Source organism: Panthera pardus, unplaced genomic scaffold (assembly GCF_024362965.1).
Source record: "Panthera pardus isolate Hobbes unplaced genomic scaffold, ASM2436296v1 HiC_scaffold_17, whole genome shotgun sequence".
NCBI lineage: Eukaryota > Metazoa > Chordata > Mammalia > Carnivora > Felidae > Panthera > Panthera pardus.
The window spans coordinates 43,301,725-43,325,878 of NW_026526732.1; the positions used below are offsets into that span (position 1 = coordinate 43,301,725).

The window sequence follows — 24,154 nt, forward strand, 5'->3', positions numbered from 1 at the left end:
AAAAGCTGGTGAAGAAAGGAAACTTTAAATTGTTTACAATTTAGGTTTTGGAGTAATTATAGAACGTTAAGTTTGAATAACTAATTATGAGTCATTATACATTTCACCTAAATACAATAGGGGTTGACATGCTTAGATACTACATTTTAACAATTAATGGTTCAAGTTGTAGAACATTTTTCCAAAACATGAACATTAGGAAAATTCTACAATGTATCTTTCCATTTCTAACTTATGTTGATGCCATCTGTTTGGTATGATGTCTGATCAGGTCACTATGTAACTTTTCATTCTTTCCTTCCAAAAATGTTTATTTTTAAAATTTATTTTATAGCTAGCCTAAATAGCCCATTCTTACTGAAGTAAGCATAATAAGAATATGAAAGATCCTGAGACTGTGTAGTCTTAAATAAAATTACTCTGATTTACATCTATATCTGGTATATACAAATCCAATAGCAAGTTCAGTAATAGTTGTCTAAATTCAAATGTATTAAATATCCTAACAAATTTGTGAAATTGTATCCTAACTCTGAATACTGCTAGTCACATGCCATGTGACTTTTGTGTCACTTAATAAACGCCTCTGGGAGTCTTACCACCTACCATAATCCCACCCCCTGTAAAGTTTGTCTGGATAACCAGATGCACAACCACAGAGGAAACTAACCAAGAGTATATAATTAACTGGGCTATCATTTATAATTGTACAAATATTAATATATTGTTGACATGAACACACTGTACAATCATTACAAAGAAGTGCCAATGGTAGCATTGGGTTGAATGAAATGGCAGATACAGACACCACTGTGGTAAATCACATAGCTTTTATGCATTTAAGGAACTCATAATAAAGTCAGTACTGTCAGAGCGTCAGCAACATTATCTCATCTGAGGTAGGCTAGAAAACTACAGCTCACTGTGAGACCATGGGACTGTGAGAGCAATGAAAAAAGAAATTCTCAAAAAGCAGAACCAAGGTCTATCTGATTGACTAAACATGGCAAATATGCAATATAATGGAATGAAATCTTCCCAGTTTTTATCTTGTAGGGTTTGGTGTAATATAAACCAATTTCTGCTGAGTTTTTCAACATACACACACCCCACCTTGTTTCTGAGTGAGAGTTTTTACTCTCTGTGTACTGTTTCTGTATTTGGGAGATTGTGGAGAAGATGGTCCTATACTATTTTATGTGCCACTTAAAGGGCCAAACTCTAGACACATAGGATTGAGCACCACATAGGGATCCTAGACTTGAGTGGGGTTCAGTATTTTAGAGATAACTTTAAGCAAATTGTCATGTGGCAGTTCTTGGAATATTCCTTAGAAGGCAAGTAGGGCATGCCTGGTGCCCTGTCTTTTTCTATGCCTTAATCTTTATGTTTGAACTATGAAAGTCTTGGAGCTCATCTTTCATGAAGATAAAGGGCATCTTAGGAGATTGTGGAGTAGAAAGATTCAAGTAGGTTGTATCCCTGAAGGAATTTGTGGAACAGATTTTCCATATCAACCTCTTTCCAAATCGTTAAATAAAAGAGAAATTGTGGCGCCTATGTGGCTCAGTTAAGTGTGGAGCTCTTGGTTCTGCTCAGGTGATGATCTCAGTGTTCATGAGTTTGAGCCATCAGCGCAGAGCCTGGTTCAGATCCTCTGAATCTCTCTCTCTCTGCCCCTCTCCTGCTCTCGCACTTTCTCTCTCTCTCTCCTTCTCAAAAATAAACAAATATTTTTTTTTTAAAAGAGAAATAAACTCTATGATGTCAAGCCAATGTTATTTTTATTCCCACTTCTCATATCTAAATCTAAATCTAACTGATAACATCAATCATGTAATAGAACCCAAAGAATTTTACAACTACAACAAAATCAATACCATATAAGCAATATTCATTTAGCACATGCAATTAAATTATAAATCAAAATTAAAAAGTTAACTTAAAAATCCATATGTTAATTTTAATATGTGCTTCCTTATAATTTGTGAGTAAAAGATGACAAGAAAATAGAAAGTGAAAAAAATCAAATGAGTGATAATGAGAGTGCTAGTATGTAAAATCTGGGATTTAGACAAAGTAGTTTTGAGGGAGTAATTTATAGAAGTAAATTCACTTATTAAAAAATAGGAAAGATTGAGACTACATTAACTTAGCTGAACACACAAAATTGAATAAACTCAAAATAAATAGAAGTAAAGCATTTGTAAAGATACAGACAAGAAAATAGTAAAATATATAAGAGTGAGAAATGATCAGAAAAACACAAAACTATTTATCTGAAACTTATAATATATTTTTAAAAACCTCCCACTAGTATAATCCTGAAATATTAGAGAATGAATAAATAATCAATTCTAAAACTGAATAATATGACATAATTAAAAATAAAAAGATTTTTAGATATAGGATTATAAGATGTAATTTTAAGAAAATATGAAATACCAGATTGGACCATCTTTATAAGAAAACCAAAAACAATAGCAAAGGAAAAGATTAAAATTACATGCAAATATCTACCTCTCAAAAGACAATAGGAAAAATGTTTTAAAGGCAATTTCGACTCTATTAATACAGATAACCTTTAATATGTAACTAATGCCTTTCACACTTCCATACAATAAGAAAAATCTTATAATGTAGAAATAATCCAAGAGGATCAGTAAATACAAGTTTCTTATGGTGATAGAAGGTTTCTTATGGTATCTTTTTAAAAGTTATGAGAACAAAGATGTTTTCTTTTTAGCTATGCTACACATGACATTGCAAACCATAGAGTGTACTTTAATGAGGAAATAGATCGTAACAATTACATCTTATTCATTTAAGAGAAAAGCCATTTTTTAAAGAATGAAGAATAAAGTAATTCAATATTTAAAACCTCAAGGATTTTATAGATATTTAAAATAATTTTATATAGAAGTAGACATTTTGCCAAATGTTGAAAAATTTGTCAACTTTCAAAATGAATCTTTCTGCTGACTTGATGCTATAAAATCCAAATTTTCATAATGACATAATCATGATTCATAGGAGGGCATAGTTCTTCTTAAACTAAACGCCACTAATTTGCTTTCATGATTGAGCGCCATGGTTTTTTTTTATGATATTTTTCAAGGATAAGATTGGTAGGATATCAGAGGAAGAGTGCAAACATTTTAATTGTCTTTTGTATATCACTCCTGGGATAATTCAGATTTGAAAAAATCAAACTTCGTCTCAGGGAAAACCCAATAGAGCATTCTGAGTGATTTTGACCACTCTTGATGTATTCACTTAGGAAGAACACATATATAAATTCTCTTTCATCATTATTTTTTGTTTATTTCTTCATTGTTGCTCATGCTCAAAATGATATTCTTCCACTACACATCTTCTCTAATGAATGAGATATTGGTCCAGAGAAGAGACATAATGCTGATAGGCAGAGAGCTCTTTTGAAGACAATATTGTCGGAGAGATGCTAATTGTTATATAGCTCAATGTGGAGCCCTCAGTTGTTATTTCAAGTGGACAGGCATATGAGAGCTTGCTGCTGTGCACAGCAAGATAAACACCTGCAGCAAATAAATTGGTGCTATATGAAAATTTAAAAATAACAAAAATACTTAAGTGCCCCTTTTTGAATTAATTTAATATGCCTGTCATATGGAAATACTTGATGCAGTTCACATGAACTTTATATGACTGCAAAACTGTCAGAATTTATTTGAAGACAATGTGTATTAACAAATAACAGTTTTAGAATAATTACAGCCAAGTGGCAATTATACACAATATTAAAGGTTTTAAAAATGTTTTTTAAAGCAGTATTACATAAACAGCTCTCTATAGTCTCCTCACAGGAGAATAAAATTTGCTTAGTTTTATAGAAGATAAATTTTAGTATATGAGAAATATCTGGAAAATTACATATACTTCATAGGTATTTAACTTTCAGTATTATTCAAAATCTATTCCTATCACAATCTATATTCCTTAATCTATATTCTATATTAATGAATCTTAATCATTCTATATTAATGAATCTATATTCATTAATAAAAGTTAGATGCTTTCCTTGGATATCAACTTGGATAATTTGCTGGTGAAAAGCCAGTGGATAGTAGTATCTATGTGCCTCCCACAGGAAGTTACTCAAATGTCAAAATCAAACACAATGTGTCAGAATAGGTTTTTCACATGATTCCTTTTTTACATATTAATTTTCATATATTAATTTGGAAATCAATTATTCTGAGATTTGAGTTACAAGTGTAATATGTTATTATCTTTGATCCTTTTTCATTATTATTGTGGGAACTTCAAAGGTAGATTCTAGGGCAGATGCAGGTATAAAGTCTTTAAGATAGTGGAATGAATGAAAGGAACAAAAAATAGAGATATGTAAACCTCATCAATGTTAAAGCTAGCAAATAGATGCAGCATCATTTTATAAACAATGAGGAGTAACTCCAATATTTAGTGAAATTACAGTCAGATGGGAAAAAGAAATTGTGAATTGACAATTTCTCAACTGAAAGAAAGATGCACTATGATATAAAGTAATCATATGCATTTCTAAAGCATACATGAGTATCCTTTTGTTGTGACTCATGAGTCCTGAGGACTTGTCAAAACAAGAGAATTTAAAATTACCCCATATGTACCCCATTGCCAAAGTATGAATCAGCATTGGCCTCAAGGATTAAAAAAAGCCTATACATTTATACTTAGCCATATATTTTTACCACTGTCCCTTGTAAAACAGGAAGCGTGAAGATGAGGGAAGATGAGAGAAATCAATGAATAAACAGTGACCCAACTTTATAGTTGTAGAGCAACTATCAAGCTTAAATAGATATGCACAGAAAAATGTATTCTGATCCACAAATAAGAATTCAGGGTGGGTACTTCTCCCTAATTCAGTTTCTCACTTAAGAAGCCAGTTCACTTAAAACCAGGAAAAAAAAAAGCAAAAAGAAAGAAAACAAAAATTCAAATGGGGTATGAATTGTTGGGACACAGTAGAACACAGCAGGCAGGAAAAGAAGTGATTTCAGGATATAGAGGAATCAAATAGAAACAAAGTATCCTGAATGCAATGGACTTTAGATAATAATATATCTCTTCCTCTTAGAATATTGAGTGACAGAAATGATCACTTAAGTCTTTTAATACCCCCAAATCAAGATTAATTCTAAAGAACAAGTTAATGGGTCTAAGAGGATCTCCCACATTCAAATATCATGAAAAATATGCAAGGAATAAAGTATACAAGAAAAAATAAGCAAACATAAATTATGTAGAAATTGATAGTGACCAGTCTTTTTAAATTGCATACCTGAAGTAAATATTTCTATCTTTCAAATTTTTACTCATTCATTTATTTCATTCAGTTATTTCATGCATATTTTTAGCATATTCTGGCATAGTGATAAGATCTGGCCATCACATAGGAGCAAAATCAGACATATACCTTGCCTGCACATAACTTTACCTCTATACAGACATAAAAATGTGAAGAACAACTGAAATAAGTCTATAAAGAAGAAATACTATTCTAAATACATAAAAGGGAGATTTAGCCTAAGTTTGAGTTTCAAGTTGCATGACAAGTGGGACTTAGTTATGCAACTGGAGGGGAGGAAAAAAAATTCCAGACATAAATAAACTATATAGTGAAGAGAGTATGAGAGATATGAAATAATAGTAAAAAGAACAGGATAGTTGAAGCCTAATGTGGATGGCAGCTAATGGTAACAACATTTAAGTAACAGCTTCAAACTCTTAAAAAAGTATTGAAAACATTCATTCTGATTTTTAGTAAATGTGGGTTACTTTACCTAGAAGCATCTTCTTATTGGAAAAACAAAACATACTTAATTCAAAATCCTGAGTCAAATATGAAAAAATGATCTTCAAAAATTAAAGATATCATAGGCAAATTAGCAGGACAAATAAGAGAGGAAAGTCCTGAGACATAGACCAAGCACTCAAGGTCAGGGTTTCTCTAGATTAAATCAAGATATGATACTGAAGTGTGGTTGTGATGGACTTGAAAAGAGGAGAAGGTTTAGCATCCTATTGTTTATCCACAGTTGGTTCCACCTTCTGGGTAGAAATGAACCAGAAGTAAACCACTAGCATTCCCATCTTCCCCAGGACACTATGAGGAGACCAGACTTGCCACTAAATAAAATGACATGGAATAAATTTTAGAAAAGCCTAAGGGATATAGCAATTTTAAACTTCTATGTGTCCCAAAACATAACCTCTATATATTGAAGGCAAGAAATTTATAGGCAAAATTAATAGGCAAATCAAGTCGTAGTGTGTGATTTTTAACAGACCTCTAGTCATTAGTGAAATAATTAAAAAGATAAAAACTATCTGGAAAGATTTCAAAAATCTGAACATGATTATCAATGTTGACTAATAGACATGTATAGAACTCTCCAAGAATTTGAGCATTTTTCCTTTTTCGAGGACAAATAATCTATTTTTTAAAAATTCATCCTATTCTGGTTGGCCAGTGAGCAAATTCTAACACATTTGAAATGATTGCAATACACAGAGCTTGTTTTCTGACCATAATGCAATTAAGCTACAAGTCAACTGCAAAATAAATAATTAACTTCTGAAAATTAACCAAGGACTTCAGAAATTTGAAGTTGGGAAACATCAGCAAGATGATAAAACAGGAAGCCCAGCCCTCCTTCTCTTCATAGACACAATTATTCAACACGAATACAAGGACCAATTCCCTTTGTGAGAAATCCAGAGATCAGTTGGGAGGCTCCTACACCCCCAAGCAAGCATAAAAACAAGCACATTCAAACTGGTAGGAAAATTTAGAGGCCACTCTCACCATAATCCCTCTCCCAGGCACAGCACCACATAATCAGGAGGAAACTGAGCTCCCAGCTTCTCCCAAGGGAGGGAAAGGACTGGATAACATACCCATCATTATGACTTTTCAGGGGACTGCCCAAGAAACTGGTTTCTGTCATGCCTGAATCTGAGCACTGACAGGAAAGGGCCCCATGCTAGGAGCTGCTGAGAACAAAGGAGACGATTTGGACTATACACACACTTATGGCTATAAACCCTCTCTCCAGTTTATTGCAGAAATTGTAGGCAAATATCCCCAATTCCTGCTTCCCCCTGAGAAGAGCAAGAGTTGGAATATCCATCCAATATCCCAGCTTTTCAAGGAGCTGCCAAAGGGACAAGCTTCTTAATCTCCTTAGAGCACTTACAGGACTTGGCATGCTCTCACTGGCTGGGAGCCACTGAGAACAAAGGTGAGATTTGGTATAGTATACAGTCACCACCAGATCCCCTGTCCCTGGCTCAGTGTGACATGATCAGGAAAACTCAGTCTCTGGCGTATCTCTAGGCAGGGAAAGAGAACACTGAAACATATATCCAACATTCAGATTTTTACAGGGGGTTGCCCAAGGGACTGATTTCTCTCTCATCTGCCTCAGATTGCTGATGGGAAATAAAGAAATCTAGATGCCTGGAGGCTGCTGCAAACTCAAAAAGAAAAAAATGAAAAAAAAAAAAAAAGAGTTGAGCAGTATGCTGCTTGCTTCAGAAGATCCACAGTATAGCAGACAAACATGGAAACAAAGATTATGTTCTCCTTAAAAAGAAACCAAAAAATCACTCTAACCAGGATTTATATGTTTAAGTCTAGACACAACATGACCACAGGAAAGATATGAGAGGCTGTGAGAATCTCTACCAAGGCTGATAGACAAAAGGCTTTCCTTGAATGAAGCTAGTCCACAAAGACTGGGAGACGTGGCTGTGTTTTCAAATGTGCAGACACCAATAGAAAGTGTTGAGGAAAATGAAGAGACAGGAAAACATAGTCCAAACAAAGGAACACCACCAACAACAAATCTACAGAAGGTGACCCTAAAGAAATGAAGATATATTAATTGCCTGAGAAAGAACTCAAGATAACGCCCATAAAATGCTGACTGAAATCAGGAAAAATAATATATGAAGAAAATGAGTATTTCAACAAAGAGAAATCCTGGAGCTGATTAATAAAACTGCCCTGAAATAGAGTCACTAGAAGAGTTAAACAGCAAACAAAATTAAGCAGAAGAATCTGAATATAACTACAGACCATTTGAAATGATCCAGTCACCGAGGAGCAGAAAGAAAAAGAAATAGAAATAATGAAGAAAACCTATAGAACTAATAGGACACCATCAAGTAGGCCAGTATATACATTATAGAAGCCCAAAAAGAAGAGCTAGAGGAAGGGGAAGAAAGTTTATTTAAAGAAATAATGACCAAAACTTCCCCATTATCTGGAGAAGAAAATAGATATTCAGATTCAAGAAACCCAAAATTCTCTAAAGAGGAACCCAAAGAAGTCCATGTGGAGACACATTTTCTCAGTGTCAAAATTCAAAGAAAAAGAGAGACTTTTGGAAGTCTCAAAGGTAAAGTGACTCAAAAAATTAAAAATAGAACTACCTTATACAGCAATCCCACTTCTGTGTATTTATCCAAAAGAATTTAAATCAGGGTCTTTTAGAGATATTTGCATTTCCCATGTTTATTGTAGTATTATTCAAATATCCAAGATGTAGAAACAAACTAATGTCCATTAATTAATGAATGAGTAAATGTGCTATATAGATATAATGTAATATAAATCAGCCTTAAAAAAATAAGAAGGAAATCCTGTCATATGTGACCATATGGTTAAACCAATTTGGTAAGGTTTGTTTTATGTCCCAGAATGTTGTCTATCATGGGGAATGTTCCAAGTGAGCTTGAGAAGAATGTGTAAACTGCTATTGTTGAATGAAATAGTCTATAAATGCCAATTCTATTCAGTTGACTGATACTATTATTGAGTTCAACTATGTCCTTGCTGATTTTTCTGCCCACTAGAGCTGATAAAGGGATGTCTGCCATTTATGATAAAAAAAGATGTTGAAATTTCCAACTGTTATAGTTCATTTAGCAAATGAAAAATAGCAAAATACCAGACCGGGTAGCTTATAAACAGTAAAAATGTATTTCTTACAGTTTTGGAGGCTGGAAAGTTCAAGATCAAGGCACCGGCATGGTCACGTTCTCCAGTGAGAGTCATCCTTCTGGTTAATAGCCAGTGTCTTTTTGCTGTGTCCTTTCATGGGTAAAAGGCTAAAGATCTGCCTGAAGATTCTTTTATGAGGCACTAATTGCATTCATGAGCCCTCCAACCCCCATGACTTAAGCACATCCCACCTACTAACACCATCATGTGGGTGTTAGGAATTCAAAATATGAATTTAGGGGGACACAAACATTGAAATCATAGCAGCAAATATGATAGTGGATTCATCTATTGCTCTTTGCAATTCTGTTAGTTTTTGCCTTACATAGCTTGATTTAAGTGCACAAACATTAAAGATTATTATATCTTCTTAGAGAATTGAACTTTATCACTATGTAATGCCCTTCTTTATCCCTTATAACTTCCCCTGCTTTGACATTTGTTCTGTCTGAAACTAATATAGCCACCCTTGCTTTCTTTGATTAGTTTTAGTATGGTATATTTTCCTCCATCCATTTCCTTTTAATCTGTATGTGTCTTTACATTTAAAGTGGATCTCTTATAGACATCCCATAGTTGCGTCTTGCTTTTTGGTCCACTGTCTTTTAACTAGTGCATTTAGACCATTGACATTCAAGGTGATTATTGATAGAGTTGGATTAATATGTATCATATTCACTACTGTTTTCTCTTTATTACCCTTGTTATTTGCTGTTATTTAATCTTCTACTCTTTTGCTACCTTTTGTGGTTTCAGTTGAGCATTTTATATGATTTCAGCTTTTCTTAATTCTTAGCATATTGCTTGTACTTATTTTCATTTTTTAAGTGTATGTCAATGTATATCTATTTATAGTTGTTATATCTTTCCACTGAATTGACTCTCTTATCATTATGTAAAGACTTTCTTTGACTCTTGGACAATTTTTACTTAATCTGTTTTCTCTGCTATTAAGTATAAATATCCATGCTTTCTTTTGATTAGCATTTATATGGAATATGTTCATCCATCCCTTCATTTTCAGCCTGCATGTGTCCTTAAAAAAATGGTTATCTTGTAGGCAACATAGAGTTGGATTATTTAAAATCCATTCTACCAGTCTATATCTTCACTAGTAAATTTTATCTATTTAGATTTAAAATGATTATTGACTTATATTTATTGATTTATTTTTTGAAGCTCTTTTGTTTCTTTCTCTTTTTTATTATTATTTATTTTATTTTGAGAGAGACAGAGAGAGTGGGAGTGAGGGAGGGGCAGAGAGAGAGAGAGGGATACAGAGAATCCCAAGCAGGAATTAATTATTTTTTCTTTATCCTTTTTTTTAACTATCCTTTTTTTTAATCCTTTTTTGCTAAGTTTTATTTTTTTTCCCTTTGTGGTTAGGAGTGCAGAAAATTTTCTACTGTAACAGTCTTTTTGAGGTAATAATAATTTAAGTTCAATCACACAAGATATGTCTATACTTTTACTCCCCCACGCACTTTATTTTAATGATGTCAGAATTTACTTCATTTTAAATCGTGTATCCACAATCTTTGTGGTTATAATTATTCTTAATACTTTTGTCTCTAAACTTTTATGCTAGGATTAAAATTGATTCATGAGCCACCCTCACATTATCAAATTATTCTGTATTTGTCTATATATTTACCTTTACCAGTGAGTTTTAAACTTTCATATGCTTTCATGTTGATGCTTAGCATTCTTTCATTTCAACTTAAAGAACTCCCTTAATACTTTTTATAAGGCAGAACCTGTGATAATGAACTTTCTCAGTTTTTGTTTGGGAAAATCTTTATTTCTCCTTTATTATTTTTTAAGTTTCTTTATTTATTTTGAGAAAGAGAGAGAGAGAGCATAAGAAGGGGAGAGATAGAGAGAGAGAAAATCCCAGGCAGGCTCTGCATTGGCAGTGCAGAACCCAGCACGGGGCTTGAACTCATGAACTCAGGACCTGAGCCAAAATCAGGAGGCAGATACTTGACCAACTGAGCCACCCAGGCACATTACACTGTATGGGCTTTAAAATGAAACTCTCCTTCTTAATTACTGTCTTCAGTGTATCTTTTCTAATTTCTGTGCCCTACCTGGCTGCTTTAACTTCTCACCTGGATTCTTGTGGCTCTTGTGAAGGTATTTTTGTCCATTGAAGCTTTTCCAGTTGGTGTTTCTTTGAGCAGATGAGGGCTAGAATCTTCTAGCCCTGAACACATTACTGCTTTTCTTATCTTTGTCAAAATAATGGAGATGTGAGAATCTTCAGTACACCTGAAGAAAGATTAGTAAAAATTACCCAATCCTTCCAAAACAAGAAATATAAAGAGAAATGAACAAAGCCTCAGAATTTTCAGAGAGTATCAATTGGTACAATATTTGTGTAATAGGACACTCAGAAGGAGAAATTAAAAAAATGAACAGAATATATACTTAATGAAATAATGGCTATAAAATCTTGATGAAAACATTAATTTCAAGGAACAAAAATCTTTATTTTTCTAATTCCATTTATTTAAATAATTATTTTAAATAAATTAGACTAAATAAATAAATGGATGAACAAATAAAACATGCTAACTAATCAATAATATGAAAAATAGAATCAATGTATACTTCATAAAGAGAAGGACTGACTGCAAAGTGGCATGAGAATTCTTTGGGGAGAGTGACAGAATTGTTCTTGATTATACTGGTGGTTTCATAGGCATATGTTTCTATCAACATTCATTGAATTATATATTTTACATGTGCACAACCTATTGTATATAAATTATATTTCAATAAATTGCAGAAAATAAAACTGAAGAATTTTCGAGAGTATGAGTAGTGTACCCACAACAGAATTATTTAAACAGCTAAATAAAAGATCCCCAATTTCACAAATAATTTAAGAAATTCAATTTTATGAAATAATTACAATTTTTTTCACCAAGCAGGCTTTCAAAATTAAAAAAAATAATATTTGGTTATGGAACATGATAAATAGATGCTACAATATAGTATTTTTTATATTGTAAATTTGCATAATACCCTTCTTTGTCTTAAGTTAAAAAGATATGCAAGGATACATACAATTATTCATTGTGTTCTTTGTAATAGAAAAAGAAAAATGAGAAGTAAAACCTAAACACGCACTAATAGAACATGGATTAAATTACATTATAGTTTATAAAATGTGAAAGAGTGAAAGCATAGGTATGTAGTTCATGTTACTTGCATTTGTTCTTCCATTAGAATGTGTATAGTATAAGCAAATTATGTAAACTTTCTGTTTCAGCCTTTGTAAAATGGGAGTGACAGTACCTACTTAAAGAGTAGCTACACAGATGCTCAGTGTTGATCCTATTCTTCCCCTCCTTCTTCTTCCCCTCCTCCTCCTTCTTCTCCTTTTTCTTTTTCTCATCATCATCATTATCATCATCATTATAATGACTATTACTTTACATGGTATGGCTTACAATGCATGAGTTCAAAGTTTATTTGGACATGTAAATAATGTGTCAAACAATCATGGTACCATAAAGAAGTGTGAAAATAAAGAGATGTTTTGATATATATAAGAACATAAAAGTTACCTCCAATAGGAATATCAGGTTAAAATATTGAGATAAATAACTTGCAATTTTGCAAAAGTTTCCTCTGTGGGCATAATATATAATGTATTATGTGTAATACACAATATATAAATTGTACAATTTTATGTAATTATTAGAAAAGGAAAAGTTTGGATGTGTTCACAACTAATAGCAATGATTGCTGTTGAGGATTCTATTCCAGGAAATATTTAAAATTTTGCTTGTTTATAATTTCTAACATCTAAATGAAGATATATTAAGATTTGTAATAAAAATATTTTAAATATTATATGAATCAGTCCCTGCATAACTGGTTGGAGTTTGGTGAGTAAAGAAAATAATTAATGAATATGAAAGGGGACAACATTTTAAAGCAATCTTAGTTCCAAGGCAGTGGTTTTAATCTGTAATAATTTGATGTTTACCCAATCTAGTCTGTTCCTTATTTGCACTTTGCTTAAGACAAATAATGAGCACTCACGAGATAAGCAGATAATCTAGAAAAATGATAAATTTGTGGCTAAAACCTCAGAAATTAAGCTAGAGTTAATAAAACTAACTATAGTTGCTGTGGTTCCATGTATTTGTCCTCTTGTTAAGACATGGGCTGCCCCATTCAAAAGAGTGCATAAGCAATTATAATACTGATTCAACTTATGCCTTCACAGAAATTTTCCATCAGCCGAAAGGTGTTTGTGTATCTCTAAAACTCTCAACCTCACTATTTTCAACTAGCATTTATTACCAGAGTTGCCTTGTTATAGGAAGGTGCCTCCACTGGCATTGTAACACTTACTGAGTTTCTAACACTCTGTGCCAGGCATCCATGCTACAATGAAGAAATGTAAGACCCAATTTATATCCTGAAAGAACTTATCCTCTATTTAGAGTATTAACATTTGAAAACACAATTTCAGTAAAATAAGAGTAAAATAAACGTATACACATTACTCCCAGAAAACTCAGGGAGCAAATAGACCTATGCCAAGAAATGGTGGAAGGAAGGAATTTAAAACATTTTACAAAAAGCTCTTGAATTGTCTCTTGAAAAATGTAAGTCTGAACAAGAAATTTCTTAGTGGGGAAAGAAAGAGCCCATAAAAGTATAGATACAAGAAAGATGATGATATTATCAGGACTTGCAAAGTATTAATACACGCAAATAACTTTGAAGTTGTATAAGCCGGGATTAGCAATAGATTGTTTGCTAAGAGATCTTTTGTTACATATTTGCATAAATAATTATTCTGTAAACAATTTGTTTTAAGTTTCTTTTCCCAGTGATTGTTGGAGCCAATATATAATGGAGAATTTTTAAATTGCTATTTGAAGCCTTGCAGATGGAAGAAATTAAACTCAATACACTAACATATTTTGTTTCTTTGTCTGACTTAATCTTGATTTCCAGGTGCCACCATCACTTCATTGGCAAATGAAGTGACAAATAAGCTTGATTAGTGGACTAATCATTTAACTTGATTTTCATTTTTTTAGTTTCTATTTAATTGCTTTTCTAAATGATCACAGGTGCATTAATCTTTGTTTTTGTTTTGCTACTATTTATGAGGAATCAAATATAGAAGAATAGCAAAGTTTCCACTAAAATTCTGACATACATGTATGGACCTAAGGTTCAGAACATTGTTAAACAACCTTTCTGAGACTATCAAGAGACAATATTCTTGCCTGATCAAGAATATTAAGTAAGTTCAACTATCAGTGAAGTAAGATAGATTCAAGTACTGCTTGAATATAAAACTCCTCATCAATAGAGTAATCCACTAGTAAGTAAATGACAGCTCTTGTCTGTCTCCTTGACCTGGCATGCATTCTGACAGCATTTAGAATAATAAAAGAACACATATGCTTTACATGACTATGTCATTAAAGCAGGAGGAAAGATGATTTAAATAAGACACTTTAAATATGGAAACTATTCACAACCATGAGTAAAGAGATTTAAAGAACCCCAGAGCCTATCTAGTCGAATCTTATTTTACAGATGAGAAAAGTAAAGTTCAAGACTTTAAATGATTTCAACTGGGTAAATTGAAATGAACTTCCAACCCAGTGTTGTTTTAATTATATCAATCTGCTACTACATCTGATTATAAAATATCAGCCATAATTTAAAATAGCATCATATGACAATGCACATTCTATTTTGAAATATAATATAAACACACAGAAGTACTTAATAGTATTCTAGGAATCCATGTCATTAAAGCACCTAATAAGAACAAACCAATTTTTTACCAATTAGTCCCTATCTTTGGAGGAAATCAAAGACACTTCCACGTTATAGTAAAGCTAAAATTCTTAAGTTTATCTTACCATAAATTATTATATAGCACTTCTTTCAGTTAGACAGTTACTATCTAAATTATCCATATGATTACTATTTTTAGATAAGGGAAGTAAAACAGACAGTTTTTTAAAAAACGTTTATTTATTTATTTTGAAAGAGAGAGAGAGAGTACACAAGGTGAAGTAGGGCAGAGAAAGAGGGAGAGAAAATACCAAGCAGGCTCTGCACTGTCAGCACAAAGCCTGATGTGGGGCTCGACCCTACAAACCATGACATCATGACCTGAGCTTTGTAGAATCTTGAGGGAATTACACTGAGTGAAAAGAGACTATGCTAAAGGTTACATATTGTATTCTGTAATTCATATAACATTTTTTAAAGTAGATTTATTTATTTAAGTAATTTCTACACCCAACGTGGGGTTCAAACTTATGACCCTGAGATCACAAGTCACATGATCTTCCAACTGAGCAAGCCAGGTACCCCTCATTCATGTAACATTTTAAAATGGAGAGCAGATTGATAGTTACCAGAGCCAGGGTTATAGGAGGGAAGAGAGGTGGGAAGGATGTTGCCATAATTATAAAAGGTCAACAGGAGGGATCCCTATAGTGATGGAGCTATTGAGATTCTTGACTGTATTAGTGAATACAAAAACCTGTACATGTAATGAAGGTGTATAGAATTAAAATACACACACACACACACACACACACACACACACACACACATATATATGATGAATGATGAAGTACAAGTAAAAGTGGGAAAATCTGAATATAATCAGCAGATTTGATCAATGTTGATCTCCTAGTTGTGGTGGTGTTTATACCATAGTTTTGCAAAATGTTGTCTTGGGGAGAAAGTAGATAAAGTATACAAAGGGCCTCTCTGTATCTATGTATCAATCTACAATCATTTCAATAAACATTTCAGTTTTAAATAAGAATGAAATATTCTGCAACATGGATGAACCTTAAATACTTTATGCTAAGTGGAAGAAGTCACTAACAAAAAGAGGTAGTAGATGTATATTTGCCTAATGCTAAGTGAGGGGAAGAGGGAAAGTGATTGCTGATGGTAGTGGCTCTTTTTTATAGGATGATTAAAAATGGTCTAAGGCTAGATTGTGGTAAATATACGAAAAGCAGCTGAATTGTACATTTTAAATAGGTGAGTTTTGTGATATATTATGTATCTGAATAAACCTCTTTTCTTTTAAAAAGAACCAGAGAAAATTATGGCATTTAATTTGTATCAACATTTTTTCTTCTCCCTAATTTGTAGAAGTTTTCCAAATGTAGCTGAAATTTTTCCCTCCATTTTTAACTGACTTTTCATATTTAAGCATGGGTTTGAACAATCTTTGACTTTCCTAAGTGAGCAGACTGAACTAAATAATCCTCTTGGAGTTAATTATAAAGCTAGCTGCTCAATGTATGAGAAACTGAAACATATTAACACAATTTAATTCACACCTCTACAACTGGTCCATATTTTCACTAGTCTCTGGTAGAGGGAATGTTAAGGCTATATTGTTTATTTCTGTCAACTTTCTTTTCAGGTAGATTCTTACTGATTTGCTCTTTTGTCATTCTGACCCTATTTGTTTCATAGCTCCAGACATTTCTAAACATTTTTATTCTGTTATGATCTTCTCCCTCGTTTTCCAAAATAAAAGTGTTTTCTTATTTATTAGACATCCAAATGGAAATACTGATAGGACTTCAATATGAAGTCTCATCTTGATTTGAGAGTTCTTATGGTGTCAGTGGTATTTAGATGTCCAAAGACTTTTCTCTGGTATACTCCATCTGTTAAAAGGTCTGGAAGAATGGTGGAAACATTCAAAGAAGACTGAGCAGTCTCCAGTGTGTTAAAGGAAAAACAAACATTATTTGTTGTCTTTGAATTAAATTGAAGTTTTTTCTTTAGAAGGAAGGTGATAATTGTGTCAAATGCTGATTATAAGTAGTGTAAAATGAGGATTAGTATACAAATGACCTTGATGTGGGGATTATGGTTGAGAATGTGATCTCTAATAGTATGGGTTAGTGCTATTGCCCTAATTCCTGCTAAGGCACTTGTAATTTTCCTCACTATCAATTATTTTACACCATCAGTACAAATGTTAACACAGTGCAAAGGCAAACATGAAATAATGCCTAGTATGCTTTTGAAAACAATTTTGATCTCACAACCACCTGAAAGGGTATAAACAATTCTGAGTGTATAGACAATTCTGAGACAATTCTATAAATCACAATTTAGAAACCACTCTTTTAAAAATATGGGAATCTATTTAAATAGATAAATATAAATATTTTCAAAAAGCAAATAACTGTTGACTTTTGTGCAGATAGATTGTTTTTTATGCCAGTAAAAATGAACTATAGTACATTTCTACTCCTAAATTAAATTATAAGGACTAGTTTCTTTTTTCAAGAAAAAATGTATAATTCTTTTTCAGGAGGTCATATTAATATGAGAAACAGTATCTTAGCATTCACATTTCATGTGCTTTTCAATCCATAGGAACAGAATATTTTTATATCATTCTCCCATTTTTTTTTAATTATTGAGGGTTTATTTTATTATAAATAAAATAATGTGTAGTAATAATTTACTATTTAAAATTTACCCACTAAATTTTTTAAAACAGTATTATGAAACATTCTTGAAGATTTTGGGCAATGACAAGTTGGTATAATTTAAATATAAGCTCAATGTTTCAGCTTTTCAGTATTTATTGTTATTGATAAGAAATTTAAAATTAATTTCAGTTATTAAACCTAACTTTAATTTTGCTTTACATTGGATGACAGACATTTAATTAGCATTTACATAATAATGAATATCGTAAAGTCTTAATCACCTTAGACTCTAGTTACAGATAATCCATGCATAGATAAATCTAATAGGTCTATGTGCGTTTAAGATAATTCTAATAAACTGAATAATAATATGCTTGAAATGTTGGTGAGAATAATTTGTTTTGTTGCTGTGCTCTCAAACTGATTATTTCAAATAGAGGTAGCTACTCTTTAGAAGCACAATGAAGCAATCTCCAGCTAGAAAAAGAGCTGTGGCTTATTGGGTTCATGAAGTAGAGAGCCAAAGGATGCTGTCAGGTGGGGATGAAAGTCATAAAGTGTATGAATTAAAAAGAACAGATTCATTTATCTTTGTCTTCTACACCTGGACAGAATGCTAAGAGCCATCTGTCAAAACTGCATTCAATGCAATAAAGGGCATTTTGTTTATTTGTGAATAAATTAAATGGACCTGGATGGGATTTTAATGGAAATATGTAAAGTTGAGATTTCAAACAATCAAGCTTGGCATTTCCTTCAACAGGCTTTTGATGGGCCTCTTTAGAGGGCAATTCTCAAGGAGAATTCCCCTTTCCTCTTTTTCTTCTGGCAATATGGCTAATAAAAATATTTTTTCTTTTTAATATTTGATACATTTGGATCGTAGAAAATTAGAAAAAGAATTCCAAACAGTCTCAACCAGGAAACTTTGCTTTGGGATGGATAAATAAATGAAGTGAAAAGTATGACTTTACTTAGAATGCTAAGTGGATTTTCACCAAAATTGATGAAAATAATGTATCTTTTATGGACTGACACATTGTTTAAGTAAATAACTCATTCACAGAATAATATTACTATATGAATTTTTCACTCTTTTCTTTTTATTTTTCCTTTTAAAGAATAAGGTACCAAATTGGAATGGGGGAAGAATCACATTTTTTCAATCTTTTTCATCTCTCCTTATTTTTAAAATTTGTTTTGATTAAGAATGAATAGAGGTATGTAGAATGACAAACATTAAAATAAATAACAGAAAAACCTATGTAAAACTGATATACAATTTGCAAATATTGTTTGTTTTGGGAAATGGAAATAGAATATCTTAAAAGTTAAAGCTCATTAAAATCGTGTGTGTAAAGCTGATGTTAAAGTGTCCAGTTTTCATGTAAGCAGTTGTGACAACTTTCTAACAAAGATGAAAATATTTCACAGAAATAAAATGTTTTGGTTAAATATTTAAGATACAACAATTTTTTGCAATTATATACATTTAGACTCCTCAAAAGAGCAGGTTGCATAATAATGTAATTTGTATTAAAGAAAACCACACAAAATACAGAAGTTCAATGTTCAGAATAGTACTTACTCTGGGATGACTTTTTAAAAAAAATTTCAAATGTTTATTTATTTTTAAGAGAGAGAGAAAGACAGAGTACAAGCAGGGGAGGGGCAGAGAGAGAAGGAAACACAGAATGCAGAGCAAGCTCCAGACTCTGAGCTGTCAGCACAGAGCCCAAGGTGGGACTTGAACTCACAGACTACAAGATCATGACCTGAGCTGAAGTCAGACGCTTAACCAACTGAGCCACCCAGGTACACCCAAGGACCTCAGTTTTAACGTGCCAAAATTAGGGGTGCCTGGGTGGCTCAGTGGGTTGAGCATCCAGCCCTTGATTTCAGCTCAAGTCATGGTCTCATGATTGGTGGGCTGTATCCTGACAGTGCAGAGGCTTCTTGAGATTCTCTCTCTCCCTCTTTCTCTGACCCTCCTCCACTCTTGTGTGCATACTCTCTCTCTCTCTCAAAATAAATAAACATTAAAAAAAATAAAGTGCCAAAATTAAAATATGCCTTACCATGTACAAAGCTCCTTGGCAAATAGATATTTTGGTGCAAGTCATTTAAGGAAAAATCTGCCCCACCGTTAGCTGATGACTAAACTAATGAAGCAGAGACTTCAGTGGCTATTCAGTATAAGGAATACAGATTATGCAATTAGCTCAGAAAACTCACAATTTTTTTAATAAAAAAATATGAAGCATGTAAAGAAAGAGGGAAATATGGCCCATGCATGGGGGAAGATGCAGTCAGTGGGATCTATTCTTCAGGAGCCTGATTTTAGACCTAGTAGACAAAGACTTTGTATCAGCAATTATAAATACAGTTTAAAAAAAAATTAAAGGAAATCATGTTTAGAATATTAAAGGAAATATGAAAATGTTGTCTCACCAAATAGGAGGAATTAAGAGATGATGATAATAATAATGAATGGAAATTCTGTGATTGAAAAATAAAATTTTTGGAATGAAAATTTCTCTACAGGGACTCAACAGATATGAATCAGTTTGGGGGCACCTCGGTGGTTCAGTTCATTAAGCATTCAACTCTTGGTTTTGGCTCAGGTTATGATCTGATGGTTCATGGATTTGAGACCCACGTTGGGTTCTGCACTGACAGTGCAGAGCCTGCTTTGGATTATCTCTCTCCCTCTCTGCCCCTTCCTTGCTTGTGCTCTCTCTTTCTCTCTAAAAATAAATGAATAAATAAACTTAAAAAAATAATCAATCAGCTTGAAGATAGTTCAATTGAAAATAACCAGTCTAATGAACAGGAAGAAAAAATAATGAAGAAAAATAAAGCTTCACTGACCTGTGAGATATCATCATTTATACCAACATATGCTTAATAGTAATCTCATAAGGAGAAGAGAGGGGGAAAAAGGCAAAAAAAAATCTCCTTGAATAAATAAGTGGCAAAAATTTTCCAGATTATATTAAAACAAAACAAAACAAAAACCAAGTAATATTAATTTACATATCCCAGCAACCCAACATAAACCAAGTAGGACCAAATCCAGGAAAACCACACCTAGATACATTTCAATCAAACTGTTTAAAGACAAAGAGAAAATTTTGACAGCAGCAAGAGCAAAGTGTCTTAGCATATAAGAGAATCTCAATAAAATAAACTTCTTATCACAGGCCATGGAGGTCAGAAGGTTTTGGCATAACATATCCAAAGGACTGAAGGAAAAACATAGTCAACTAAGAATTCTATATTCAGCAAAACTATCCTACAAAGAAGAAAACATTAAGACATTCCTAAACAAAAGCTAAAGGAATTTGTCACTAATTGTTCTGCCCTATAGGAAAACCTAAAGGGAATCTTTAGATTAAAATGAAAGGATAGTACACAGTAATTTGAATCCACACAAGGAAATAAAAAGCACTGGTAAAGATAATTGTGTAGGTAAATACAGAAGACACAATGTTTGTATTTTGTTTCTAGCCTTTTTTTTCTCTTATCTGATTTAAAAGACAACTGCATAATCAATTATTATAAAACCATATTGATGAGCTTATAATGTATAAAAATGTAATTTGTTTGACAACAATAGCACTAAGGTGGGGAAAAGAAATGAAAGTATAGTGAAGCAAAGTTTTTGTTTACTGTTAAAACTAAGTTGATATTAATCTGAACTATTTTTAGTTAAGATAAAAATTGTAATACCTAGGGAAACTCCTATAAAAATAACAAAAAAATATGGTAAAAGAAACAAGGAAATTAAAATTCTACACAAGAAGATATCTATTTAACAAAAAAAAGATAACTAATAAATTAGTAGAGCAAAAAAAAGGCATAAGATATATAGAAAACAAAAAGCAAAGGGGCAGAAATAAGTCTGATCTTTTTGGGGATTACATTAGGTATACATTGATAAGATACTACAATCATAGACAGAAATTAGAAGAATGGAGAAAGGAAAAACCCATGATTCAATTATATGCTGTCTATAAAACACACATTTCAGATTCAATAACACATATATGTAGAGTAAAAGGATAGAAACTGATATTTTATAGGAACAATAACCAAAAAAAGAGTTAGAATGACTACACTAACATCAGACAAAAAATATATTAAGACAAAAAATTCTTACTAGAGGCAAAATGGATATTTTATAATGCTAAAAGTCAATCCATTATAAAGAAAACAGTTAACAACATATGTCCCTAAGAACAAAGCCTCGAAATAAATGAAGCCAAAAACTGGCAGAACTGAAGAGAGACATAGACAACTCAACAATAATATTTGGGAACACTGATACTTCACTTTCAACAGTTAATGAAATAATTAGGCAGAGGATCAATAAGGAAATAGAAGACATCAACACTATAAATCCACTAGATCAAACAGACATCTCTAGTATAGACCACTGATAGCAGAATATATCTTCTTCTTGAGTACACATGGAACATTCTACATCATATACCATTGATATGCCCTAAAATGAAATTGAAGTCATGAAAATTATTTTTCTTATAGTCAGTGAATCAAATCAATTTAAAATCAGTTAAAAACTCCATCCTTTTAAAAAATTGCCTAGAAAGTTCATGATATAAAAATTTTAATAAGTTTTTTCAATTTTGAACTTAATATAGACATAGAATATTTTTAAAAACAATAAAAATTCAATTTTTTAATATTTATTTTTGAGAGAGAGAGAGAGAGGAGGGAGTGGGAGAGAAGGAGAGAGAGAGGGAGACAGAGAATCCCAAGCAGTCTCTGCACTTTCAGTTCAAGGCCTGATGTGGGGCTTAAGCTCACGAACCTTGAGATTATGACCTGAGCTAAAATCAAGAGTCAAACACTTAACTGACTGAGCCACCTAGGTGCCCCTTAATTCTATTTTTAAAACTTCCAATGATTATGTGATTTTTTAATATTTTAATCCAATCAGAACTACATATTTTACAAGCAATTATTATTAATGGTGAGAATAAGGGTGTGGAGAAACTATATAAGAAGTATTGAAAATTGGTGTATATAGATTACAAAATGTGAAAATGTGAGGGAATTAAGAATAGTGATGATGGAGAAGAATGATTGGAATGAAATTAACTAACTGAATAATTTTAGAATCTACCAATTAGATATAATCAGAACAAAGGACAAATGCAGAAAAGCAAAACATATATAATAGATGTTAACAATTGTGAGCACAGCAAAATATGAGACTGTTCTCAGAAGCTTTATCTCTCTCATTCCATCTTATACAAAAATGCCTTTCGGAATTAGAGAAAGGCAATTTTCTGAAAAGCAAAAATGCTAACACTTATTGATCATTGTTATATGTCACCTTCTGTTGTAAATATTCCATGCATATCAATAATTGATTTAAGCCTCATTCTAACAAGTGAAAGTAGCTTTATAGATTTGAATACTGTAGTTCAGAGAGATTAATAAACTTGCCCAATATCATACAGTTAAAACTTTGTAAAACCAGGATGTCAACATAGTCTGACTCCAGAACTCAGGTGCTTATTTAACACTGGTTTTTGGACTATGCTTATAGCTTTTAAACTGCATTTAGGCATGGGAAACTCAAGAATTGATCATCGGATTTACTGTTTTCCCTTGGAAAAAGTGAATCGCTTAATTCTACCAACTTTGAAAGGGTAAAAATATAATTAAAATTGATTATCATTTTATAAATAATGCTAATATATTTTGCAACACCTTATTTTGATACAATGGGCCTAATAACAGTCTGAAAAACACTAGTTCAATTACCAAGCACATTATTATATTTCCCTCACTGTATTTTTTTGCCCAGTTTATTTTTTTGAATCGATAAATTATTAGTCTCTCATCTGATCTTTGTGATAGTAGAATGAAATTGTTAAAGTGCCTTTGAACTCAATCTATAATAATTATTAAATTTTTTTCAAGTGAACTTAACTAGGAAGGATACTGTTTACTAAACTGCTGCATTTACTTCTGTGATCCTGTATTTCACTGTCTATTAACATGGCAAGTCTTAGTTTTTAGTCCTTTGGAGGAATCAACTGCTTCAAAACTAACCCATACGTTGTTTATTAGCAAAAATCAAGATTAAATTTTAGACATAAAACACATAGGTTTACATAGAGAAAAAATTCCAAACTCTTAGGTGAATTAGAATATATTAATAAATCAGATTAAAACTATCAGGAAGTATGATCATTTAGAAATAAATTTTAAATTGGTTAAACATATCAACCATCTCAGAAATATTTTCTTAAGTTTGATTCCACACTTCCATACCATACCTGGTGCTCATCATAACAAGCGCACTCCTAAAAAAGAATAAAAAGAACAAACAAACAAAAACAAGTGTACTCCTTAATCCCCATCACCTATTTAACCCCCCATCTTCTTTCTAAAAACCATCAGTTTGTTCTCTATTCTTTTTTTTTTAATGTTTGTTTATTTATTTTGAGAGAGAGACAGCGTGAGCAGGGGAGGGGCAGAGAGAGGGAGACAGAGAATCGGGCTCGAACCAACAAACCATGAGATCATGACCTGAGCTGAAATTGAGTCAGACACTCAACTAACTGAGCCACCTAGGCTCCCCTGTTCT

General features: G+C 32.2%; 1 protein-coding gene across 1 annotated transcript in view; it reads right to left on the reverse strand.

Annotated features, from left to right (window-relative positions):
- LOC128777769 (transcription initiation factor TFIID subunit 9-like) overlaps positions 1-24,154 on the reverse strand; it is a 62,774-nt gene that overhangs the window by 33,860 nt on the left and 4,760 nt on the right. The window contains 2 exon segments of the mRNA XM_053905302.1: positions 11,164-11,323; positions 23,844-23,870. Coding sequence (XP_053761277.1) covers positions 11,164-11,323; positions 23,844-23,870 — 187 coding nt within the window.